This window comes from Perognathus longimembris, chromosome 1, assembly GCF_023159225.1.
Source record: "Perognathus longimembris pacificus isolate PPM17 chromosome 1, ASM2315922v1, whole genome shotgun sequence".
NCBI lineage: Eukaryota > Metazoa > Chordata > Mammalia > Rodentia > Heteromyidae > Perognathus > Perognathus longimembris.
The window spans coordinates 128,824,248-128,845,991 of NC_063161.1; the positions used below are offsets into that span (position 1 = coordinate 128,824,248).

At 41.5% G+C, this 21,744-nt stretch overlaps 1 protein-coding gene across 4 annotated transcripts; it reads right to left on the reverse strand.

Annotated features, from left to right (window-relative positions):
- Nucleotides 1-1,592: 1,592 nt before the first annotated feature.
- Aptx (aprataxin) lies at nt 1,593-17,820 on the reverse strand. 4 transcript variants are annotated; one of them, XM_048361862.1, is made up of 10 exons: nt 17,771-17,820; nt 16,578-16,685; nt 15,324-15,444; nt 11,677-11,813; nt 10,042-10,088; nt 9,498-9,803; nt 8,830-8,889; nt 7,579-7,805; nt 3,911-4,014; nt 1,593-1,865 (listed from the first exon to the last, which is right to left on the reverse strand). In XM_048361862.1, the coding sequence occupies exons 3-10, from the start codon at nt 15,356-15,358 to the stop codon at nt 1,711-1,713; spliced, it is 1,071 nt and encodes a 356-aa protein (XP_048217819.1). In that variant the 5' UTR covers nt 15,359-15,444; nt 16,578-16,685; nt 17,771-17,820; the 3' UTR covers nt 1,593-1,710. The 4 variants fall into 4 exon arrangements, with proteins under 4 accessions (XP_048217819.1, XP_048217897.1, XP_048217955.1 ...); XM_048361940.1 differs by lacking the exon at nt 16,578-16,685 and having other exon boundaries at nt 17,771-17,789; XM_048361998.1 differs by lacking the exon at nt 17,771-17,820 and having other exon boundaries at nt 9,717-9,803; nt 15,324-17,757.
- Nucleotides 17,821-21,744: the final 3,924 nt, after the last annotated feature.

Below are 21,744 nucleotides of genomic sequence, written 5' to 3' on the forward strand. Positions count from 1 at the left end.
CTTAACTAGTCTGTCCATGATAAAAGTTTTAGTGCCTGGTACATGATACAGCCACACATTTTTTTCTGTAGCTGGGTTGGTGACAAACCCCATGGATCACAGGGTAATTGGACAAACACTGCAAAGGGAAGCAGATGATCAGGGAGACTCAAAGGTCCAGGTTCAAGCCAGACAGAAGGAACTGTGGATGGATGGACTGGCAAAAGAATTATATTCCTGTACTACAGATGGGACAGAGAACAGAGATGAAAGACGTGGGATGATAGATGAACACAAGGAGGCTTTAAAGAAACTGATTGGCTTCAGGGAAATCAATGAAATACTACAGAAAGCTTTTGATCCATACAAGCCCAACAGCTCTGGGTTCTCTTTAGCCTCTAATAGCTATTCCTACATTTGAACTCTTCAACTGACAGGGAAAGTAATGAGTGTGCTGACTCAAATACAAAACTTTTCAACTTGGGACCCTTGAGAGAATATCAGATACTTGTCCATTAGAGGATAGCAATACCTCATAGTTATGTACAGTAAAAATTAAGTGAGATGATTTGTTTAAAGTGCTCAGCATAACACTGAACAGGTAGGAGTTGGAAAATGCAAGCGCTACTGTCATTAAATACTATTATTACCACTGTACCATGTCCAACTACTAACTTGTGTGGTATCTTGTTTATTTGTGATAAACACAATTTTCCCTCCAGAGAAAACATCATTAAGGGTTTTTGGTTTCTTTTTTTTTTTTTTTTGGCCAGTCCTGGGGCTTGGACTCAGGGCCTGAGCACTGTCCCTGGCTTCTTTTTTTCTCAAGGCTAGCACTCTACCAATTGGCCTCATGTATATGAGGCAGGCACTCTTGCCTCTAGGCCATATCCCCAGCCCCTTGGTTTTTGGTTTCTTAACTCAAGAGTAAAGAATAGTCAATTTGATCAAAATAACTTGTAGCTTTCCCTTTATCGTTCATTTTAACACTGTATAAAAAACCAACTCGATACAACTATTCCATCCAAATTTGTTCTAAGGGAAAAATAAAGCTGTATTAGAAACAACCTTATGATTGCCAGTTGAACTTTCAATCGTTTTCATCTTCCTCTTATAAAACATGCCTCAAAAAAAAACAGACTTCATTTTCAGACACACGATTCAAGCAGGCATTGAGTAGACCTGGCTGATGAGCATGTTCAATAAACATGACCGCAAGTGTCCTCACCACTGCTGATACTTGAAGCCACTCTCCATGCACTCATCTAGCTATGTTGCTCCCAGTGAAGAACTCATGAGACAGACCTCCTGACCTTGGTGACCTTGGACAGAAGGGACTTGAAGAACCAGAATAAACTAGGCCTCTCCAAGAAGACTACAAGAAACCAGATTAAGGTCAAGAACTGGACTTTTCAGAGCCTTCAGGACAAATAAGAGACCATTCAGCGAAAAGGATGCTCCATGCCTCTGGTGAAAGGATAAATAAATGGAGGGAACAAAGAGTATGTGTGTGGTTTCACTCCCCCTCCCATTAGTCAGGCCTGACATGAGTCCTGGAGATGATGATCAGGCATGTTCCAGCTACCTTCTCAAGAATAAGATAAACTTTGTGACAAAAAAAAAGCTGCATATTTTAATTGGAGAAATAAATAGAAGTTCTCAACCCAGAATAGGTGCCAGCATTTCTCTCCAATTGGCCACCTTGGCAGCAGAAGTTGAAGCTCTTCAGCATCACTTTGTCCAGTGCTTCCTGAGATGCTCTTTCAGCTGTGGAATGGAAGGCAGTAGTTGCTGACACTCATGACATCGAAGGGGCAGCTTCAAGAGCTCAGACGTCCCATCCTGGACAGTCACCTTGCCAGCCTCTTGTACCATCTTGATTATAGCTGCAAGCAAAGACAAAATGTTCATCTCCCAGTGACTCTGGAAACCCAATGTAAGACACAAAAGAAAGGAAACCCTAATCGATACACCATGTATTCCACGTCTGAAAAGCTTGATGTTAGACTTCATGCTAAGAAACTATTTAAGATTCTAAATCTGATCAACCTACACTTGCAATAATATACTCCTTCCATATACACTCATTGCTACTTTGTCAAGGGCTTACCATAAGTTCTAGTTGATCCTTGGTAAATCGTAGTAGCTCTCATTTACCTCTACAGTACTGAAGTTCCACAATATATGTATATATATGCATAAATACATATGCTTCTTCTACACATAAACAGCCTCCCCCTGTTCACTAACCACTCTTTTTTTTTTTTTTTTTGGCCAGTCCTAGGCCTTGGACTCCGGGCCTGAGCACTGTCCCTGGCTTCACTGTCCCTGGCTTCTTCCCGCTCAAGGCTAGCACTCCGCCACTTGAGCCACAGCGCCACTTCTGGCCGTTTTCTGTATATGTGGTGCTGGGGAATCGAACCTAGGGCCTCGTGTATCCGAGGCAGGCACTCTTGCCACTAGGCTATATCCCCAGCCCACTAACCACTCTTAACATAAGGTAGACCCCACGCTCCTGCCCATCTGATACAGAAGAGACAAATAACTGTTTAGATCCTTCTTATCTATGAACTTTCAAATAGTTTGGATATGTGTCAAAATGCTCATGTTCTGAAGGCTGGATCTCCAGCTAGTAGTGCTATTTGGGGAGGTAGCAAAAACTTTTAGGAGATATGACCCAATTAGAAGAAATAGATCCTTGAAGGTTGTATCTTGTCCTAATTATGTCTCCTTCCCCTTTCCTCCCTTCTCCTCCCTGTCTCACCTCAGCCCAGAAACAGAGCCCAGTGACCATGGACTAAAACCTTTAAAAAGAAAAGAAAAAACAAGTATATTCTTCCTCCCTTAAGTTATGTGAGCTATTTTGTCACTGTGACAAATGTCAGAGTAACACCGAGTCCAATAATTTTCATGAAAACCTTTAAGTCCCCTGTTTCTGAAATAAAATACTTCTTGACCCTGATATCCAGCTTACTAGCTCCCTCATAAAGGCTGCTCATAGCAAAGTAGCAATCATATTACAGTCTAAATATTCTAGTTGCTTTTTTTCTCACAGGAAGGCAATTTATTAACAGAAAATTTGAGGAGTTCAGTTCCCAGATGACAACCACAGTGACCTCCCCTCCTATAAGAGGGAATAGGGGTGACATCCTCAATCCTCCCAATTTTCATACCCATGTGAGCAAGGGCCCTGAAGGCTCCTGGTCCAGGGATCTTAGTTCTGTTTCCACCTGTGGCTCAAAGTTTGATATGTAGGGCAGTGATGACCAACTCCTTGCACTGCTAGGCCACCTCCTGAGCAGCCAAAATGGCAGCATATGGAGAGGATTCCTCTTTTTTTTTGCCAGTCCTGGGGCTTGAACTCAGGGCCTGAGCACTGTCCCTGGCTTCTTTTTCCTCAAGGCTAGCACTCTGCCACTTGAGCCATGGCACCACTTCTGGCTTTTTCTATATATGTGGTGCTTCATGTATGCAAGGCAAGCACTCTACCATTAGGCCATATTCCCAGCTATGAGAGGATTCTTCTTGATCAACCTTCACCTTCATTCCACCAGTCACTCGACAGATGGTTTCTTTGCCAGAAAGATCGGTGACATGGACAGATGTGTTATTGGGGAGAAAAAAAAAAAAGATGTGGCAGACACCAAACACATTCTCTCCTTCAGCCACCTGTGGTCCAAGGCTGATGACCTGTTCTTCCTTCTTTTCCTTCCCTTTGCCAGGTGTCATTTCTGGGCAGTTGCTACCAGACTCTGTCACTAAAGAGGGTGGGAAGAGATGGGCCAGTTGCCTTTAACACTGCTCTCTTTATAGGAAACACAAAGTTCTATGCATGTTTCTGAGGCCAGTTTCTTATTTAGCAAACAACTGAATCAAAGTAAAAGAACAACTGAGAAAATGAAACAAATGAAAAAAAAAGAAATATGGTTACCTTTTGATTCTAGGAAGTATTCTGTATTGAAAGAATTCCAGTGTTTTTTGTTTTTAAGGCAAGGAGAATCAAAATCCTGGCTGATCACATGAAGGTGTACATGGCTAATTCAAAAAGTTAAAAAAAAAAAAAAAAAGACCATTAAACTCAATAAAAACTATGGCTTAAATCCTTCAGTTTTCAGCTTCTAGGGGAGTTAGGATTACAGATGTGAGCCCCTGGAATACCACTTGTTTTTTGGTATAAAATGCTTTGCTAATTTAACACATATGTCATTTCATCATTTCTTTATTAACTTTTTTCTTCTATTACTCTTATAGTCAAGCATCTAGGTTAGATGAACATGAACTATTCAAAATGATTTAAATAAAAGTACACATTTCTAAAGAAAAAAAAAAACTATGGCTTACCCAAAATGACAATAGCCAAGTATGAGAAGTATGAGTACAACCAATGTTAATAGGATGTTCATTAAATACAATTTATTCTTTAATTTAAAAATATTTGCCAGGCATCCATGGCTTACTCCTGTAATCCTAGCAATCTTAGGATCAAAGCCAGCCTGAACACAAAAGTCCATGAGACTCTTACCTCCAATTAATCACCCAAAAGCCAGAAGTAGAGCTGTGGGCTCAAGTGGAAAAGCACTAGCCTTCAACACAAAAGCTCAGGGACAGTGCCTAGGCCCTGAGTTCAAGCCCTAGTACTAAGGGGAAAAAAATTATATTTAATGTTAAGTTCCCACTAGAAGCTGAGTGTTGTGACTCATGCCCCTCCTAACTCTACAGAGCTTTTCAACTTTCTTTATTAATACAAAGCAAATCAATAATACCAGCAAAAGGATGAAATATAATTTCAAGATTTTTTTAAAACATTGGCATTTTTGTGTATGATACCAAATGTAATGACTTCAGTTCAAATTCTATTACCACTATAAACAATGACTATGTCATTGATATGGATAGAATATGACTATGAGAAAGTAATATACTTCTAAATTACTGTTAAAAGATAAACATGTAAACACACACACACATATAAATGTATATATGTCTGTATAAAACATACACAGAGAGGAACACATTTTTATTTGTGAGTCTGTTTGAGGGGATTATAGATAAGGGAGCAAAACAGAATTTTTGAAGGTGAACAATACCAAAATACATTGCATTTGTGACTGAAGCTAGCAAAAGGAAACTCACTAAAAGCTGTTAAATAACAGGATAAAAGATGGGAAAAGTGATAGTGAGGGGAACATCAATCTGATTAAATCACTGTATGTACATGCATGAAATACCAAATTAAATTTAAAAAAATCAACATATATAAGATTGTTGAACAGATCCTGTCCAGGGCACAGGTCCTAATAGGAAGAGAGAGCAAACAAATGGAGAGGGTAAAGAAAGATGAATATGGTCAAAATACTTCATATACACTTGTGAAAATGGAACAATGAAGTTTGTTGAGACTGGATTTAGAAAGGATGCTGGGATCAGAAAGAATGAGAGAGGGGGTGAGTCTATTAATGTACACTGTATGCATAAATGGACATGTCAAAATAAAGCCTTCTTGTACAATCAATTGGTGCTAATAAGAAATATAAAAAAAGAAAGAGAAAAAGCAGGAAAGGGGAAGAGACAAAGAAAGAGAGGGCAGGATATTTCTTTAAATGATGTCTAACATATATTCACCCTATGGCCTATCAATTCCAATTCTATTTACGAGAGAGAGGGGGGAGAGAAAGAGAGAGAGAGAGAGAGAGAGAGAGAGAGAGAGAGAGAGAGAGAGAGAGAGAGTGTGTGTGTGTGCCATATGAGCCCATTTGTTTTGCTTTTTTTTTTGTTGTTTTTTTTTGGCCAGTCCTGGGCCTTGGACTCAGGGCCTGAGCACCGTCCCTGGCTTCTTCCCGCTCAAGGGTAGCACTCTGCACCCTGAGCCACAGCGCCCCTTCTGGCCGTTTTCCATATATGTCGTGCTGGGGCTTCAAACCCAGGGCTTCATGTATATGAGGCAAGCACTCTTGCCACTAGGCCATATTCCCAGCCCATATGAGCCCATTTGTATGAAGCCCTAGAGCCAACCAAAGCTATCTAGACTGAATAAAAATCAGAACAATGCTTGGTAGTAAAACGGGAATGAGAAGAAAGAGGCACGTGGGAACATTCTGGAATAAGATGATAGACATATTTTGTATCTTGATCGGTGATAGTGACAGGACTATGTACATATGTCCAAACTGACGAAATTATACATCTCAGTATGTATGTATATTACTGTATGAAAATTTTGTTTTGTTTTGTTTTTTGCCAGTCCTGGGCCTTGGACTCAGGGCCTGAGCACTGTCACTGGTTTCTTTTTGCTCAAGGCTAGCACTCTACCACTTGAGCCACAGCGCCACTTCTGGCCATTTTCTATGTATGTGGTGCTGGGGAATCGAACCCAGGGCTTCATGTATATGAGGCAAGCACTCTTGCCACTAGACCATATTCCCAGCCCTACTGTATAAAAATTTTGATGCAATTTAAAAGAAAACGTATTAATAGAGGGAAAATGTGAAACAAAGATTTTATTTGGTTAAGATAGCCAATAAGCTAAGTCACCTACCTAGTAAAACATGGATGTTAGTATTATACTAGGTAAAATAAGCCAGTCAAATACTGTTTGATTCCACTCACGAGGGACCTACAGTATCCAAATACATAGATACAGAAAGTATAATGGTGGTAGTCAGAGAGAAGAGAAATAGCGGAATTATTATTTAAAGGGTATAAAGTTTCAGTTCTGGAATACAAGAAAAGTTGTGGAAATGAGTGATGGTATGGTTGCACAATAGTGTGTATATACTTAATGGCAATGAACTGAGCATTTAAAAAACAAGTGGGTACAGTAATATACGTCTGTAGTCTTAGCACTTAGGAGGCTGAGGTGAGATCACTCAAGCTCAGGAATTCAAGACCAGCCTGGGCAACATGACAAGACTTCATGGCAAGGCATAAACGATTAGTTAATTGAAAACAGAATAGACTAAAATGTAAATTTTATGTTGTTTCTTTTACCACATTTTTCAAAAGCTAGAAGGGGGAAGGTATCAGTAGTACAGTATATGCTTAGCATATACAAAGCCCTAGGTCCTAACACACACAAATAAAGCTACAAATTCTGAAAATCTGGTCTCATTATGTTATTGCTTAGATCAAAGGAACTGTGGAGTTTCAGCCTTGCTTGCATTCTTGGAAAGAATTAATCATTCCTTCCCAAATTCTTCTGGGTATAAACCAAGGAAAAAGAATTTCTCTCTCATTTATTCTATGTACTCAACTGCTATTACAGAAGTCTCTATTTGTTTCTTTAAGAGGAATGGTCCTTAATCATGATATTGAATAGTAGTCACTATAATTCCTCATCTCAGAGTAATAAAGCTCCTTCATCTAGTTCACACATTAGGCCCTCTAAGATTTCCATTTAGAGGAAAACAAAGACCCATATAGGATTAAGTTACAAAAGTAGGAACTCAAAGCTCACAGGCAGAGGAGTGAAAACTTCAGCCCATTTTCCTGCCTTAGAACATCCCATCCTACTCCCTTGGGCCTCAGCCTATCCTCACATCCAGCAAACGCATGCTGGTCACAGGGACCAAAGCAGGAGACACCATCACTGCCAAAACTTACCTCATGCTGGGAATGGCATGATAGCCCAGTCGGAAACGGTGTTTGTTAAATCCAGCAAAATCTGATATCACCTTTTCTCCTACAGCATGCATATGTTTGAGAAGTTCAAGGTGTTCACTGGTCACAGCCTTCAAACTGGAAATAGAGGCCCATGGCAAGACCAGCCAATGATACCGGGCCTTAGGGTATTTATCCTTAATCACCACCACCTGCTCATCTTTGTAAACCTAGCAAAAGGGCACAAGAGAAAACACCTACTGAGAATCTTCTGTGTGCCAGGTGCTTGTCACAGTCATCAAGGTATTTAATTCCCATGACAATCCTGGGCGGGGGGGGGGGGGGGGGGGAGTGGGGCGGAATCTAGCATCCAAATTTTTTTTTTTTTTTTTGCCAGTCCTGGGCCTTGGACTCAGGGCCTGAGCACTGTCCCTGGCTTCTTTTTGCTCAAGGCTAGCACTCTGCCACTTGAGTCACAGCGCCACTTCTGGCCATTTTCTGTATATGTGGTGCTGGGGAATCGAACCCAGGGCTTCAAGTATATGAGGCAAGTGCTCTTGCCACTAGGCCATATCCCCAGCCCCTAGCATCCAAATTTTAACAAGTGAGAGCACTTAAACTCAGATAGACTGATAGTGTCTTACACAAATCACATAGTTACAAAGTGGGAAATCTAGAATTTCAACTCAGATCACTTGAACTCCAGAGTCAGTTATCAACAATCAGACTAAACAAAATATGCCCATGATACACAGTAAAAAGTAATTCCCAAAGAGCTCATGTTAAATTTCCTGCAGGCATCTATTCAAATTCATCCACTCTGAGGAACACTAAGAGATCTGGCTACCTGTTAACCATCAAGTAACTAAAGCAGACCCCAAAGGCTCCTGGCTCCTCCAAGGATGATGGCCATTAGTCCTAGGGCAACACAACATTAGAGTATGACACATTATCTAATGCTTCCCTAAAAGGGAACATGCCGAAGTCAGCATGAGGTATTTTAAATAACACTCAGAAGTTTAACAGATTAAAGACATAAAGGATATTTTCTTGAAGAACTTAGCTTTTCTCCAAAAAATTCATGTTACTATCTTTTTGCCAGTGGGAAAAGCCATCTGTTCTCACAGACTAGCGCAGTAAAACAAATCTCACTCAGAACAGCCAATATCCTTTCATTTCATTTGCAATTATGGCCTTTGTGGTGTAGTCATCTACAACATGAAATGTACTTAAATTCCACAATTCTATTCTGACCTGCATTTTAGGGTCTTGCATAGAAATCTTTAAGCCTTGACTCCAGTGGCCCAGTGATTCCTAAACAAAAAAGGACAAGATAAATTGTAAATGTCAATCTTTTAAATTTGGTATTAGCTGCTGTGTGACAATAAAATCCAACCAAACATTGAAGTAAAGTTAGTTCTTGAAAATTAAACTCTTATTTAGTTCAACTTATTGCCTTTAGGACCATGAACCATTTGGTACTGTCTCCCTCTAGTTAGACCTGGTATCTGGATCGAAGGCACAAATGCCAGAGCATGAGCCACTTCTTTTTTGCCCTCTTATGCTCCAACTACAATCTGTTTGAGTTCCCATCTTGACATCAGTGGGTAAATTACATGATGTATGAAAAGTGTTCCAGTGTTCTACAGAGATATAAACAACTAATCTATTTTAGTGCTTCGTGTTAAGTACACTGCCATTACTGCCTGCTTTCCTTCAAGTGGCATACCTTAAAACACATAAAGGGACATTCACCCAAGTGATATTCATGCCTCAAACAAGTGACTCTTTCATCATGGTTAGCAACCTTCATTATAGTTAATAACCTCTCACACGTGTCTAGACTTTACAGTGTACACAACAATTAAGGAGTCATTATATCTCATTTAATACCACATCCTCTATCAATCATAATCCCTCACCTTTTTGGCAGATGCATCTTTCCCCTTCTTTGGGGGCAGAGAATATTGGCTGGGGTTGGAGGTCCCATGTTCCTGCTCTGTCATAGGCTCAGCTTCCTGAGCAACATCCCCTTCTATAGAATTGCCGTGGCCTGACCTCTTTCTCTTCCTGTGTGTTTCTAGGCCAGGGCCCTTTGCTTCTTCCTCAAACTCTACAATATATGGATAAAGTTCATTCACCATATAGAGAACCTGGCCAGGCTGCAGCTTCATCTCTTGGTCCTTCCCAATTATGACTGAGTCAATGCTGGTAGGATTGACCCCTACCTATGGAATAAATAATCAGAAAATAGTTATAATAGTAATAACATCATTAGTAATATAGCCACTGCTATGTCAGCCAGTTACTATGTGCCAACAATTCTATTCAATGTTCACCTATAACTCAGTCACTTCCATATGCCAGAGAAGCCTTGATTGATTGGCACATACATTCTAAAGGAAACCCCTCCCCAAAGAAACCCATCAACGATAAAACAGAAATCCAAGTTACAAATACACATACCTGCTTTACCCTGACATATCCCTTGTTACACTCTGCTTTCAACTGTACTGAAAGAGATTAGAGAAAAAAATAACACAAATGCTACAAAAACCAGGCAGGTACTTACTCCTATTTTCCCCAGAGGATAATGAAGCCTTAGTACAGAAGGCAGTGGGACAGATGAGCAACTGCCTGATCTGCAGGTGGCCGGATCTCTAAATCTCACCAATTTTTAAGAGCTACAAATCCTTTCATAAAATGTCTATTGGTACATGTGCTCCCTCAGCCATTGCTAATATCCTATGAGCCAGCTTCAATGAATCCCTTCACATTTCCCTATGCCAGAATCCTCGGCCTGCTTGGCTCACACAACCTGCCAACAAGAGAAAGTCTAAGCTCTTAGCTTAAGATTAAAACAACAACAACAACAACAACAACTTTCAAGGGCAGGAGTGTAGAGTAGTGCCTGTCTAGCATGTACAAGGCCCTAGGTTTGATCCCCAAATCAAAACCACAACCAAAAACAAAACAAAAAAATAAGATGCCATCAACAGAGAAACAGGCAAAATTATGTTCATGGAAAACAGAAGGAAGTCCAGCTAACATTAAGCACTCATGTTCAGATAAGTGAATAAAGTGTCTGAGGTTGAGACAGGGAACAAGGAGACATACCACAGCTGTACACCAGACTGAAAAGGCAAAGGACTGGCAGCCACAAATGTCCCTGCAGTGAGGAGGAGGACAGAAACAGTGGCTACATCAGTAGCCTGGACCTAACCAACCCAAACATAGCTTTTCTTCACTGCATATGGACTAACTCACATAGAAAAGTCCATAATCAGTACAGATGCCAACTCTCTAAGTTCAGAAAGCTTCGGTGTATACAGTCACCTTGCAGGCAGCAGTGCACATGCCCTAAGTTTATAGGTGGAGAAAAAGAGGTAAATAGTAAGGTTTTTTCCTAAATACATAAACCTCATGGAAGACAAAAGTTGGATGCCATAGTCTATTTATAAAGATACTATCCTTTGTGGTAGGCAAGGTTTCCCAGATAGAATTTCTATCTGAATACTCTAGAATTTATCTGCCTTGCTGCCAAAAGCACAATCTCCCTGGCAAAGCAAGATGCAGGACTCAAATCCATCATTCCATGGTAAAAGAACAGATCCTGCCTGCTTACACTCCTCACCCCACCCTGCCTTGAATGTTACCACATTGGGGGAGTAAACTAAGGAATGAATGAAGTCCTGGGGTTAGCCAAAATAGCTTAGTTCCTGAGAGGTTTTGTGGGGGTGGTCAAGAGGTTGGGGAGGGAATACAATAGGTTTCCATCAAGAACACCCAGGAAATGTGCACCTCTGATTATCGCTATTTCCTAAAAACAAACTTGGTAATCTGCACATTCTTTTTTTGTTGGTTTTTTTTTTTTGGGGGGGGGGGGTCAGTCCTGGGGCTTGAACTCAGGGCCTGGGCACTGTCCCTGAGCTTCTTTTGCTCAAGGCTAGCACTCTACCACTTGAGCCACAGAGCCACTTCTGGCTTTTTCTGGTTATGTGGTACTGAGGAATTGAACCCAGGGCTTCATGCATGCTAGGGAAGCATTCTACCACTAAGCCACATTCCCAGCCCAATCTCCACATTCTTAGGGTCATTTACCTTGCTGTCGAGAACATTTTTTATCAGTGATCTTGGTCTCTGGGCTGCGCCCAATCACAACTGTTTCTAAATGTGGAAGTTTGATTCGCTGCTGCTGGCTGTCCTGTCTCACCAACCAGCACACCCGCATCATCACTCTGAGAGACAAAAGAAGAGAAGCACTGAAAAGTCAAATCCACTAGTGCATGTCCTCCAGGCCATAACCCACCTCTACCATACATATGATTTCTCAGCTATTCATCAAAGCAAGTGACTTCACATCCCTAGTCTCAATCTTACCTATAAATCTGTGATAATGACAGGACTCAAGAAGCTGCTGAGAATTAGATAATGTATTGACCTCACTGCCTCAATCACCCTAACCTAATATTAGATATACATTTAGTGATATACTGTGTGTACTGGACATTTGGCTGTAGTATAAGGTTCCATCAGAGATAAGTAAAACATTGTCCCTGTGCCTGAAGAGTTTGGGGTACAGTGGAACTGACAGACTCATACCAATTATTGCAACATAATGTAGTACACACTACAAATGTTGAAAGGCAGCATGAGCCAAGAGAGAGGACTGAATGACTCTTGACAGGAGCATTAAAAAAGGCTTCATGAAGAAGGGACACATTTATGCAGAGTTTTAAAGGATGGACAAATGTCTGCTGCCAGAGAACTAAGAATGTAAGAACAATGATATCCTTCAGTTTTTACATTATATATGTGTGTTAGTTTCCCTTTCTTTTCTTTTTGGCTTTTTTGGGGGGAAGAAGGGGTGGATATTTTTGTTTGTGTTTTTGGTGGTACTAAACACTGAACTCAGGGCCTTGTTCTTGCTAAGGAGGCACTCTACCTCTTAAACAATCTCCCAACCCTTTCTGCCTTCATTCTTTTTCAAATATTCTTTTACACACACACACACACACACACACACACACACACACACACACACACATTGGCCTGGACTTTGAATCTCCTATTTATACTTCCCATGTACTTAGGAAGACATGTACTTAGGCATGCAACCACCTCATCCAGCTAGTGAATGAAATGAGCTCTCATGTTTAGGCTTGGGCTGGCCTTGAACTGTGAGCTTCCCAATCTTGATCTCCTGAGTAGCTGAGATTACAAGGATGGGCCGCCAGTCTACAGCCTAATTTTGCTTTCTTAATTCAAATAATTTACTACTATTTTAACAATATTTTACTCCCCTCCATCACAATAAATATGCTAATCTATAATTTCTAAAGTGTGATTATGGCATCTTTGTATAATGTACAGCCTACACAAGAGTAAAGGGGCTAATGCTCTCTTGAAAAAAAAGCCTTTATAGGCAGATATTAGGAGAGAAAGAAACCAGAAATTCAGAGGCAATATGAGGTCTGAACAAAAGCAGAAGCAAAGCAGATAGAAAGTAAGTTCAGAGAAATCTGGAAGCATAAAGGGAGGCAGTAAAGATTTCTCACTTGGAAGATGGCTATTAACCACAATAAGGGTACACAGGAAGATGATATTTAGAGATGGGGTAAAGGTAAAGGATCACAAATTGGTTTAAATGGCCTGTAGAAGACCCGAGAGTCAAGCTAGTATATACAGATACAATACTCAGGAGAGAGGAGCATATATGTTTGAAAAGTATACTGACACTTTTCATGGTATAGTGACACTTGTCATAAAAGCTGAATCCGGGCTGGGAATATGGCCTAGTGGCAAGAACGCTTGTCTCGTATACGTGAAGCCCTGGGTTCGATTCCTCAGCACCACATATATAGAAAACCAGAAGTGGCCAGAAGTGGCACTGTGACTCAAGTGGCAGAGTGCTAGCCTTGAGCAAAAAGAAGCCAGGGACAGTGCTCAGGCCCTGAGTTCAAGGCCCAGGACTGGCAAAAAAAAAAAAAAAAAGCTGAATCTGAGAAAGGATGATATAGCCCAATGTGTTAGTTTTATTGTTACTATAACCAATACCTGACAGAAACAACCTAAAGAGAGAAATAACTTATTTTTCTCAAAGGCTTTAGTCTATCATAAAGGGGAAGGAAGGGGCTGGGAATGTGGCTTAGCGGTAGAGTGCTTGCATAGCATGCACAAAGCCCTAGGTTCAATTCCTCAGCACCACATAAACAGAAAAAGCTAGAAGTGGTGCTGTGGCTCAAGTGGTAGAGTGCTAACCTTCAGCAAAAAGAAGCCAGGGGCAGTGCTCAGGCCCTGAGTCAAAGCCCCAGGACTAGCAAAAAAATTAAAATAAATAATTTTTTTAAAAATTAAAAAGACATGGCAGAGAAGCTGATAATATGGTGGTCAGAGAACAGAGCAGAGCAAAAGCAGTAAGGAACTCTTAAGGACACAACCTTAGTGACCTACTTCCTCCAACCAGACTCCACCCTCTACAGTTTCACCACCTCCCAACAGTCTACTCAAGGTTTGAATCCATCAGTGGATGAAACCATTCATTAGATCAGACCAAATTGTCTCAGAGCAGCCACACAGACACATCAATTCCTCATCTATGTGCTTCTTAATCCAATCAAGATTAACCATCAGAAAGAAGCAGACAGTACCATGACTCACACCTGTAATCCTAGCTACTCAGGATGCTGAGATCTGAGGATAGTGGGTTGAAGCCAGGCCAGGCAGGAAAGTCTGTGGGACTCTTATCTCCAATTAACCACCAAAAAGCTGTGACTCAAGCGGTAAAGCACTAACCTTGAGCAAAAAAGGCAAACTAAGAAAAGAGAGGGAAGGGGTGACACTGTCCAAAAAGAAATGTAATCATTACCCAACTTATGTTACTGTAATGCTTATACAACTAACCTTTGTATATCACCTTAATAATAACAATTTTTAAAAGACTCACATATGTGCTGGAAATATGGCCTAGTGGCAAGAGTGCTTGCCTCCTACACATGAAGCTCTCCGTTCGATTCCCCAGCACCACCACATATATGGAAAAACGGCCAGAAGGGGCGCTGTGGTTCAGGTGGCAGAGTGCTAGCCTTGAGCGGGAAGAAGCCAGGGACAGTGCTCAGGCCCTGAGTCCAAGGCCAAGGACTGGCCAAAAAAAAAAAAAGACTCACATACACTGGGACATGATAAGTTATAAAGGACTCTGGACAGTCACACATAGTGAGACCAAAGAAGATACTCTTAGGAGAGGAACAAAAAGGCACAAGCCTATGTACCTCTGATCTTACCAAAATATACTCCAGGAAATGGAAACAAGAGTTTTTTTTTTCTTTGTTAAAGGCTGGGAATGTGGCTTCATGGTAGAGTGCTTGCCTAGCATGCATGATGCCCTGGGTTTGATTCCTCAGTTCTACATAAATAGAAAAAGCCGGAAGGGGTGCTATGGCTCAAGTAGTAGAGTGCTAGCCTTGAGCAAAAAGCAGCTCAGGTACAGTGCCCAGGCTCTGAGTTCAAGCCCTAGGACTAGGGGGAAAAAAGCTCAGGACCTAAGCTTAAACTTCAGAACCAGCACGCACACACACAAACACTAAAAAACCTAGATTTAACATAATCAGTATAAAACAACTGTCAAATTCTGAGCTTCAAAATAAAATGAAAGACTAGTCAAGGAACATTTTCGTCAACAACTGTATATGAATACACATTAATAGAATATTAATATAAAGTAGATCAGAGAAATCCAAAAGACATACAGCAAGTCTCTGGGAAGGAGTTGACGCAAAAACATGAAGAATTAGGGGTAGGGCGGAAGCTGTAACTCAAGTGGTAGAGTGTGCACTCATCTGCACAAGGCCTTGGGTTTGCTCCTCAATACTGGAAAAAAAGGAAAATAAAGTAAGCTGTAACTCTCAAATCTTATCCCCAGGCCCTAAATGATAATGGTACTACAATCAGGTCTCATTTTGAAATTCTGTATTTTCAAGAGCTATTATTTTATACTTGCTATAATTGAGAAATAAGCAGGCGATGGACTGAGAGGAATGACTACAATGGGAATAGAAGCGAAAAGTCATGTGGTAACTAATGACTTCTATTAATAAAAGAGGCCAGCAGGAAGGCAGAAGGCAGAGATAGGGAGGAACCCAATGGACAGCTGGAATTATGGCAGGCTCTTGCAAGGTAACTATCTCTTCTGCTTCAGTAATACATACTCAAGCATCATATTCCCTCAAAGCTCTGAAGTTAAGATGTCCCTATTTACTAATCCCTAAGAAGTTGACCCAGTAATTGCACAATGCTTATACAACTAACCATAAACAGTATTTTGGCTCAGTTTGGCCTCCAGACTCAATGTCTAGGAACAAGAGGTTTTAGCAAATTGGGAACCCAGGATCTTTCTAAATCTCCAATTCAGTCCCTTCAGTAAAACTCAAATAAACTGCAGCTGTTTAACAGTAAAAGTCATGTCTATTTTTGCTTATCAATATACCTCCAACATTTAATGCAATATTTGGCATACAGCAAGCATTTAAATATTTGCAAGTAAATGATCACTGAACAACCCTATCTAAGTTCTCCTCCTTTTCTTCAATTGGCTCCTCTTCCTATGGTAGAATGCTCAAAGAAAGGAGGTGAGCACTCTACTATCCTCTACTTTTTAAGCTACATTCTCATTTTTAAGCTCTAAACATTCCACTGCAAAGTTATGGGATTTTCTCAGAAATAAAATGTCTTTAGAAGATTATGTCTTAAGTGATTTGATAGGCCACACAAGACCTGTTGTCTAACAGAATTTTCTGCAATGATGGAAGCAATCTATATCTACCCTATACAGTAAACTGACCACCACATGACAACTGAGCATCTAAAATGTAGCTAGTTAAACAAAGAACTGAATTTTTCACTTTAGATTTTTTTTCCTTCCACTTAAAGTTACATAACTACATGTGGCTGGAGAACAGGTATGTAGGAAATAGGACTAGAAACAGAGAAGCCAGTTAGAATACCATGATATTTCAGGTGAAAGATGATGAGGCCTAAAGTAGGACAACACAGCCATCCTCCTTATCCAGTTTCACGTTCCATGGTTTCCATTAGCCACAGTCAACGATGATCTAAAAATATTAAACATACAACTCCAGAAGTAAGCAATCCATGATTTAAGTGACTTGTTAAATAACTGTTATAACTTTTACTACTGTTATATCTAATTTATAAACTGAATTTCCTCATAGACATGTATATTTAGGGAAAAACAATACACATAGATCTTAGTATGTTCTAGGTTTTAATCACTCACTGAATGTAACCCTCATAGGTAAGCAAAGGAGATACTGCAGTACAGGATAAAGAGCAGAGATTTAGCTGGTAAAGATCATCAGAGCTTAGTGATCGATATGATAAAGTAAGTGCAAAGAAGATTGCTGAGTTCAGCTTCAGGTCTCCGAATTTCAAGTGTCTGCAGGATTTGATGACAGAAATGTCCACTAGGGTAGTCAGATGTGACAGTTAATATTAAAATATGTCACTGAGTGACCTAAAACAAGCTATTTGAAGTCATCACTAACGTCACTTCGGTTGGGAGAATTAAAGCAGGGGCTGCAGACTTGTACGAAGATCCTTCAAAAGTCATGACTGGGCAACTAGACGAAAGGGCACAAATCCACATTCTCTCCACCACAAGAACAATTCCTGGTTGAAGAGTTCTACAAAATTACCAATATAAGTCAAATTCCCAAAAGGTTCCAAACATGGACCACGTAATTCCATACAAATACCCACCCCCACTACACACACACGCACACACACGTTTTATTATTTATGACTGGTATGTATGAGAAAGGGCTCGCTTCTCGACTAAAAGGCCTGTGGAAGCTGTGAGGCGATTCTCTCAGGAGAGTTTTTGTCTTCTCGAAAAGGCTGTGCCCCTCCTTGGTCAGACAGTGCTTGGTATATTTCTTCTGCTCGCGTGGCTACCAACTAGTTCCTGGTGCCGAAAACACCCGAGAATAGGCACGAAACGTGGCAGAGACCCACGTGATGGTCTAACGCGCCCACTGGAACAGGAGGGGAGACTGGAGCAAGGTCTGTGGAGAAACAAGCTCCAAGGAGCCGCTTAAGGTACACCACTCCCGACTGGCAGCCGCTCCGACTTAAGGCCCACACGTGCTCCCAACCTGGCACGGGCCGACCCCGTTACCTCCTGTTGACGGAAAACAACGCGTTCACGACACTCCGTCCGTCCCTCGCCGCTTCCGGCGCTGCGTGATGGCATCACAAGACGCCGGAGCGCAAGCAGTGACGGCAGCACTGCCTCTCCAGTGATTGGCTGGAAGGGATCACCCGATGCCCGGATGTGAAAGCGTCGGTCCAGCAGGCCGGACCGCGGCCCCCGCGTGGTTTCTGAATGACTTCCTGTGGGGACATCACTATTAACAAGTTTCTGCCCTGGGGTCGCTGGTTTGTCTCTGTCTCTGCCTTAGTCCGTGAGCTGGGGGAGATTTCAGGCAGCAGTCTCCTCTGTGGCCTTTGTACACGGTTGTGCATCCCCTTGTCACCCTCACTAGATGTAGCTCGCTTTAAGGCCCTCTAAAGCTGCAGACTACCTGCTGAATCATGGCCACCCCTTCCTAAATTGCAGCCTGCAGGCCGCGGGGGAGGGGGGGGCGTGGAGAGGAGAGGGGCGGAGGATAGCTACTACGATTTGTTTTGTTTTTCCTGCTTATGTAAGTGACTTGCAGGGAAAATGGGTAGTAGAAAAGCAGGAGCTGGGATGAGATGCTTGTACTCATGTTTACAGTAGCAGTTTCAGGATGCTTCCTAAGTCGTGTATTGCAAATGACTCAGAGGCATTTTGGCAGATGAAAGGATTTCTCAATTCCTATCTCATGAGTGAAAACATAATGTACAATTTTACTCAAACGCAATGGGAACTGAGCCTTAAGAAGTCCCTTTTTCACTGGGAGAGAGGGAAGGGGTGACATTGACCAAAAAGAAATGTACTGTTTACCTGACGTAAGTAAATGTAACCGCTCTGTTCATCATCTTTATAGTTTAAAAAATATTAACACGCACACCACCACCCCCTTTGGTGCGGGTACTGGGGCTTTAATTTAGGGCGTAGATGTCATCCCTTACCTTTTTCACTCAAAGCTGGCACTCTGCCACTTGAGTCAGAGCTCCACTTTGGACATTTTGCTGGTTAATTGAAAATAAGAGTCTCCTGGAGTTTCCTGCCCTGGCTGGCTTTGAACCTCAATCCGCAGACCTTGAGAGTCTATCCTCAGACCACAGGAAGTGTGAGCCACCTGGGCCCAGCTTCCTCCTTACAAGAAAAATAATTACTTATTTGAGCAGTGGTCTCACTAGGTAGTCACAAATAACCCGCAACTCAATATGGCAACACATACTGCCCTCCACTTAATCATTCTGCCTCATCTTTCTGAGTACTGTGATTACAGACAGGCCACCATACACAGCTTTAGAAGTCCCATTTCTTGATCAAAGTGGAATAGTCTTTTCTTCCACAGAAAAGCAAACTCCTACTGTGTGATGATGACAATGAAGCTATCAGAGCTGGAGAGAGGATGGGAACCTCCAGGAAATAAGGGAGGCTTCCTTTTTTGGTTAGCAGAGAAGATACAGGTTTATGTTGGATTCACACTAGGAAGTGAAGAAACACAGGAAGCATCTTAGCAGCTGTTGCAAGACTCAAGACTAGAGAATGTGTTTTCAAGTCCTAGAGATAAAAAGAGAGCTCTGGTGACCTGATCTGTTTTGTCGTTCCCTCAGAACTAAACTTTGCTTCTACCTGCCTTGTTTTGTGTATCTTGAAGCTAAGAAGTGAGTGAAATTGGCAGATTGTTTTCCCATACCCAGCTTATTATGTCTAGCCCATCTCTATGGTGTGGTCAGAAAAGCAAGGTCTTTCTTGGAACAATTCATGGCTAAATGTGTGACAGATAATTTAGACCTCATATTGTTGTATACCTAATCTCCAGAACTTTTTCATTTTGCAAAACTAAAAGTCTATTAGTTACACTAAAAGTCTATCATCTACATTGAAGTATGTGTCAGACTCCTTTTTTCTTTTACTTATTTTGCTTTTCCAGTAAATGGAGTTTAAACTCAGGACCTTGCACTTGCTTGGTAGACTGTACCACTCTAAGCCATGCCTCCATCCCCTTTTGTTTTGGTTAGATTGGGTCTCACTTTTTGCCAAGATTGGTCTGTAGAGCAATCACCTATGCTTCTCATGGTGGGTTGCCAGATGTGCTCTATCATATCCAGCTTTCTCTGTAGAAATAGGGCCTTGTGAACTTTAGCCTTAATGTAAGCCACTGCACCAGCTAGAACTTCCTTTTAAAAGATGAATAATATCCAATTGTGAGTTTGAAGGTGTGGCTCAGTTGGAAGAGCGCCAGCCAATGAACAAAAGCATCAGTACAGAGTTTGAGTCTTGGTCTTGGACCTAAAAAAAAAAAAAAAAGAAATATTGGGCTGGGAATATGGCCTAGTGGTAGAGTGCTTGCCTTGTATACATGAAGCCCTGGGTTTGATTCCTCAACACTACATATATAGAAAAAGCCAGAAGTGGCACTGTGGCTCAAGTGATAGAGTGCTAGTCTTGAGCAAAAAGAAGCCAGGACAGTGCTCAGGCCCTGAGTTCAAGCCCCAGGACTGGCAAGAAAAAAAAAAAAGAAACAAAGAAAAGAAAAATCCATTGCATGTACACCACATTTTATACATTTCTCCATTGATGGCTTGCATGATACTTTCCTCACCACTGGGACCTGATAAACAAGGCCAGCCTGAGCTGTGGCAAGATCCTGTCTCAAAAAACAAGACCAGGGTCTGGGAATGTAGCTTAGCAGTAGAGTGCTTTTGATTTCTCAGCACCACATAAACAGAAAAAGCTAGAAGTGGAGCTGTGGCTCAAGTGGTAGACTGTTAGCCTTAAGCAAAAAGAAGCCAGGGACAGTGCTTAGGCACTGAGTTCAAGTCCCAGAACTGCCCAAAAAAAAGACCAAAGTTTGGTACTGGTGATTCATGCTTATACTGCTAACTACTCGCGAGGCTGAGATCTGGGGATCACCATCTCAGGCAGGAAAAACCATGAGACTCTTATCTCCAATAAACTACCAAAAAGCTGGAAGTGGAACTATGGCTGAAGTGGTAGAGCTCCGGCCATGAGCAAAAGAAACTCAGGGATAGTACCCAGGCCCTGAGTTCAAGCCCCAGGACCAGCACAATTAAGAGAGAGAATGAAAAAAAAAAAAAAAGGAACTGAGAATATAATTTCAGGATGGTAACATGCTAACCTAGCAAATGTAAAGCTCTGAATATCAAGCACTAGAAAAAGAAAAGACCTGACTTCCTGAGGAAAGGAAACTTAAATTAATCCAGAAAGACAGAAAGGAAGTGAACAAGTGAAAGTACCTGATATAATAATATGCTAGTCTATAAAAGACACCTACAGGGCTGGGAATATGGCCTAGTGGCAAGAGTGCTTGCCTTGTATACATGAAGCCCTGGGTTCAATTCCCCAGCACCACATATACAGAAAATGGCCAGAAGTGGCGCTGTGGCTCAAGTGGCAAAGTGCTAGCCTTAAGCAAAAAGAAGCCAGGGACAGTGCTCAGGCCCTGAGTCCAAGCCCCAGGACTGGCCAAAAAAAAAAAAGACATCTACAAAGGCTCAGCATATACTTTTCAGGCATGCCAGCAGTCCAATGGAGCTGAAAGTCTAGTTGGCTGTAAAAGGAAAATGGTAATATCTGAGAAGGGGGCAGATAGTAAACCACTTAGAGACTGTATGAGTTCACCAAGGAAAAAACTCTGAAAAGTCATGTGGAGAGGTTCATGTTACAAGACTACGGGGATGAAAATCAGAAAAGCTGAGAGCAGATAGCTTATTGAAGTAGTGCAAAAGATCCTGGCAGCATGAACAAAGGGAGAGAAGTGAAGTGACAAGATATTTTATGGGCAGCATCACTTGGGCAAGACAAGACATATTCTTCTCTGTAGGCAAACCTAGGTCAGATATTACATCATAAAAGTTACTTAGTAGTGATAGGACAAAAACAAACATCAGTTGCATGTACCACAGATCCAAAAACTTCTTATTCCAAGAACTATGATGTTGTCAATTGCTTCCTCTGGCTCCAGAAGCCTT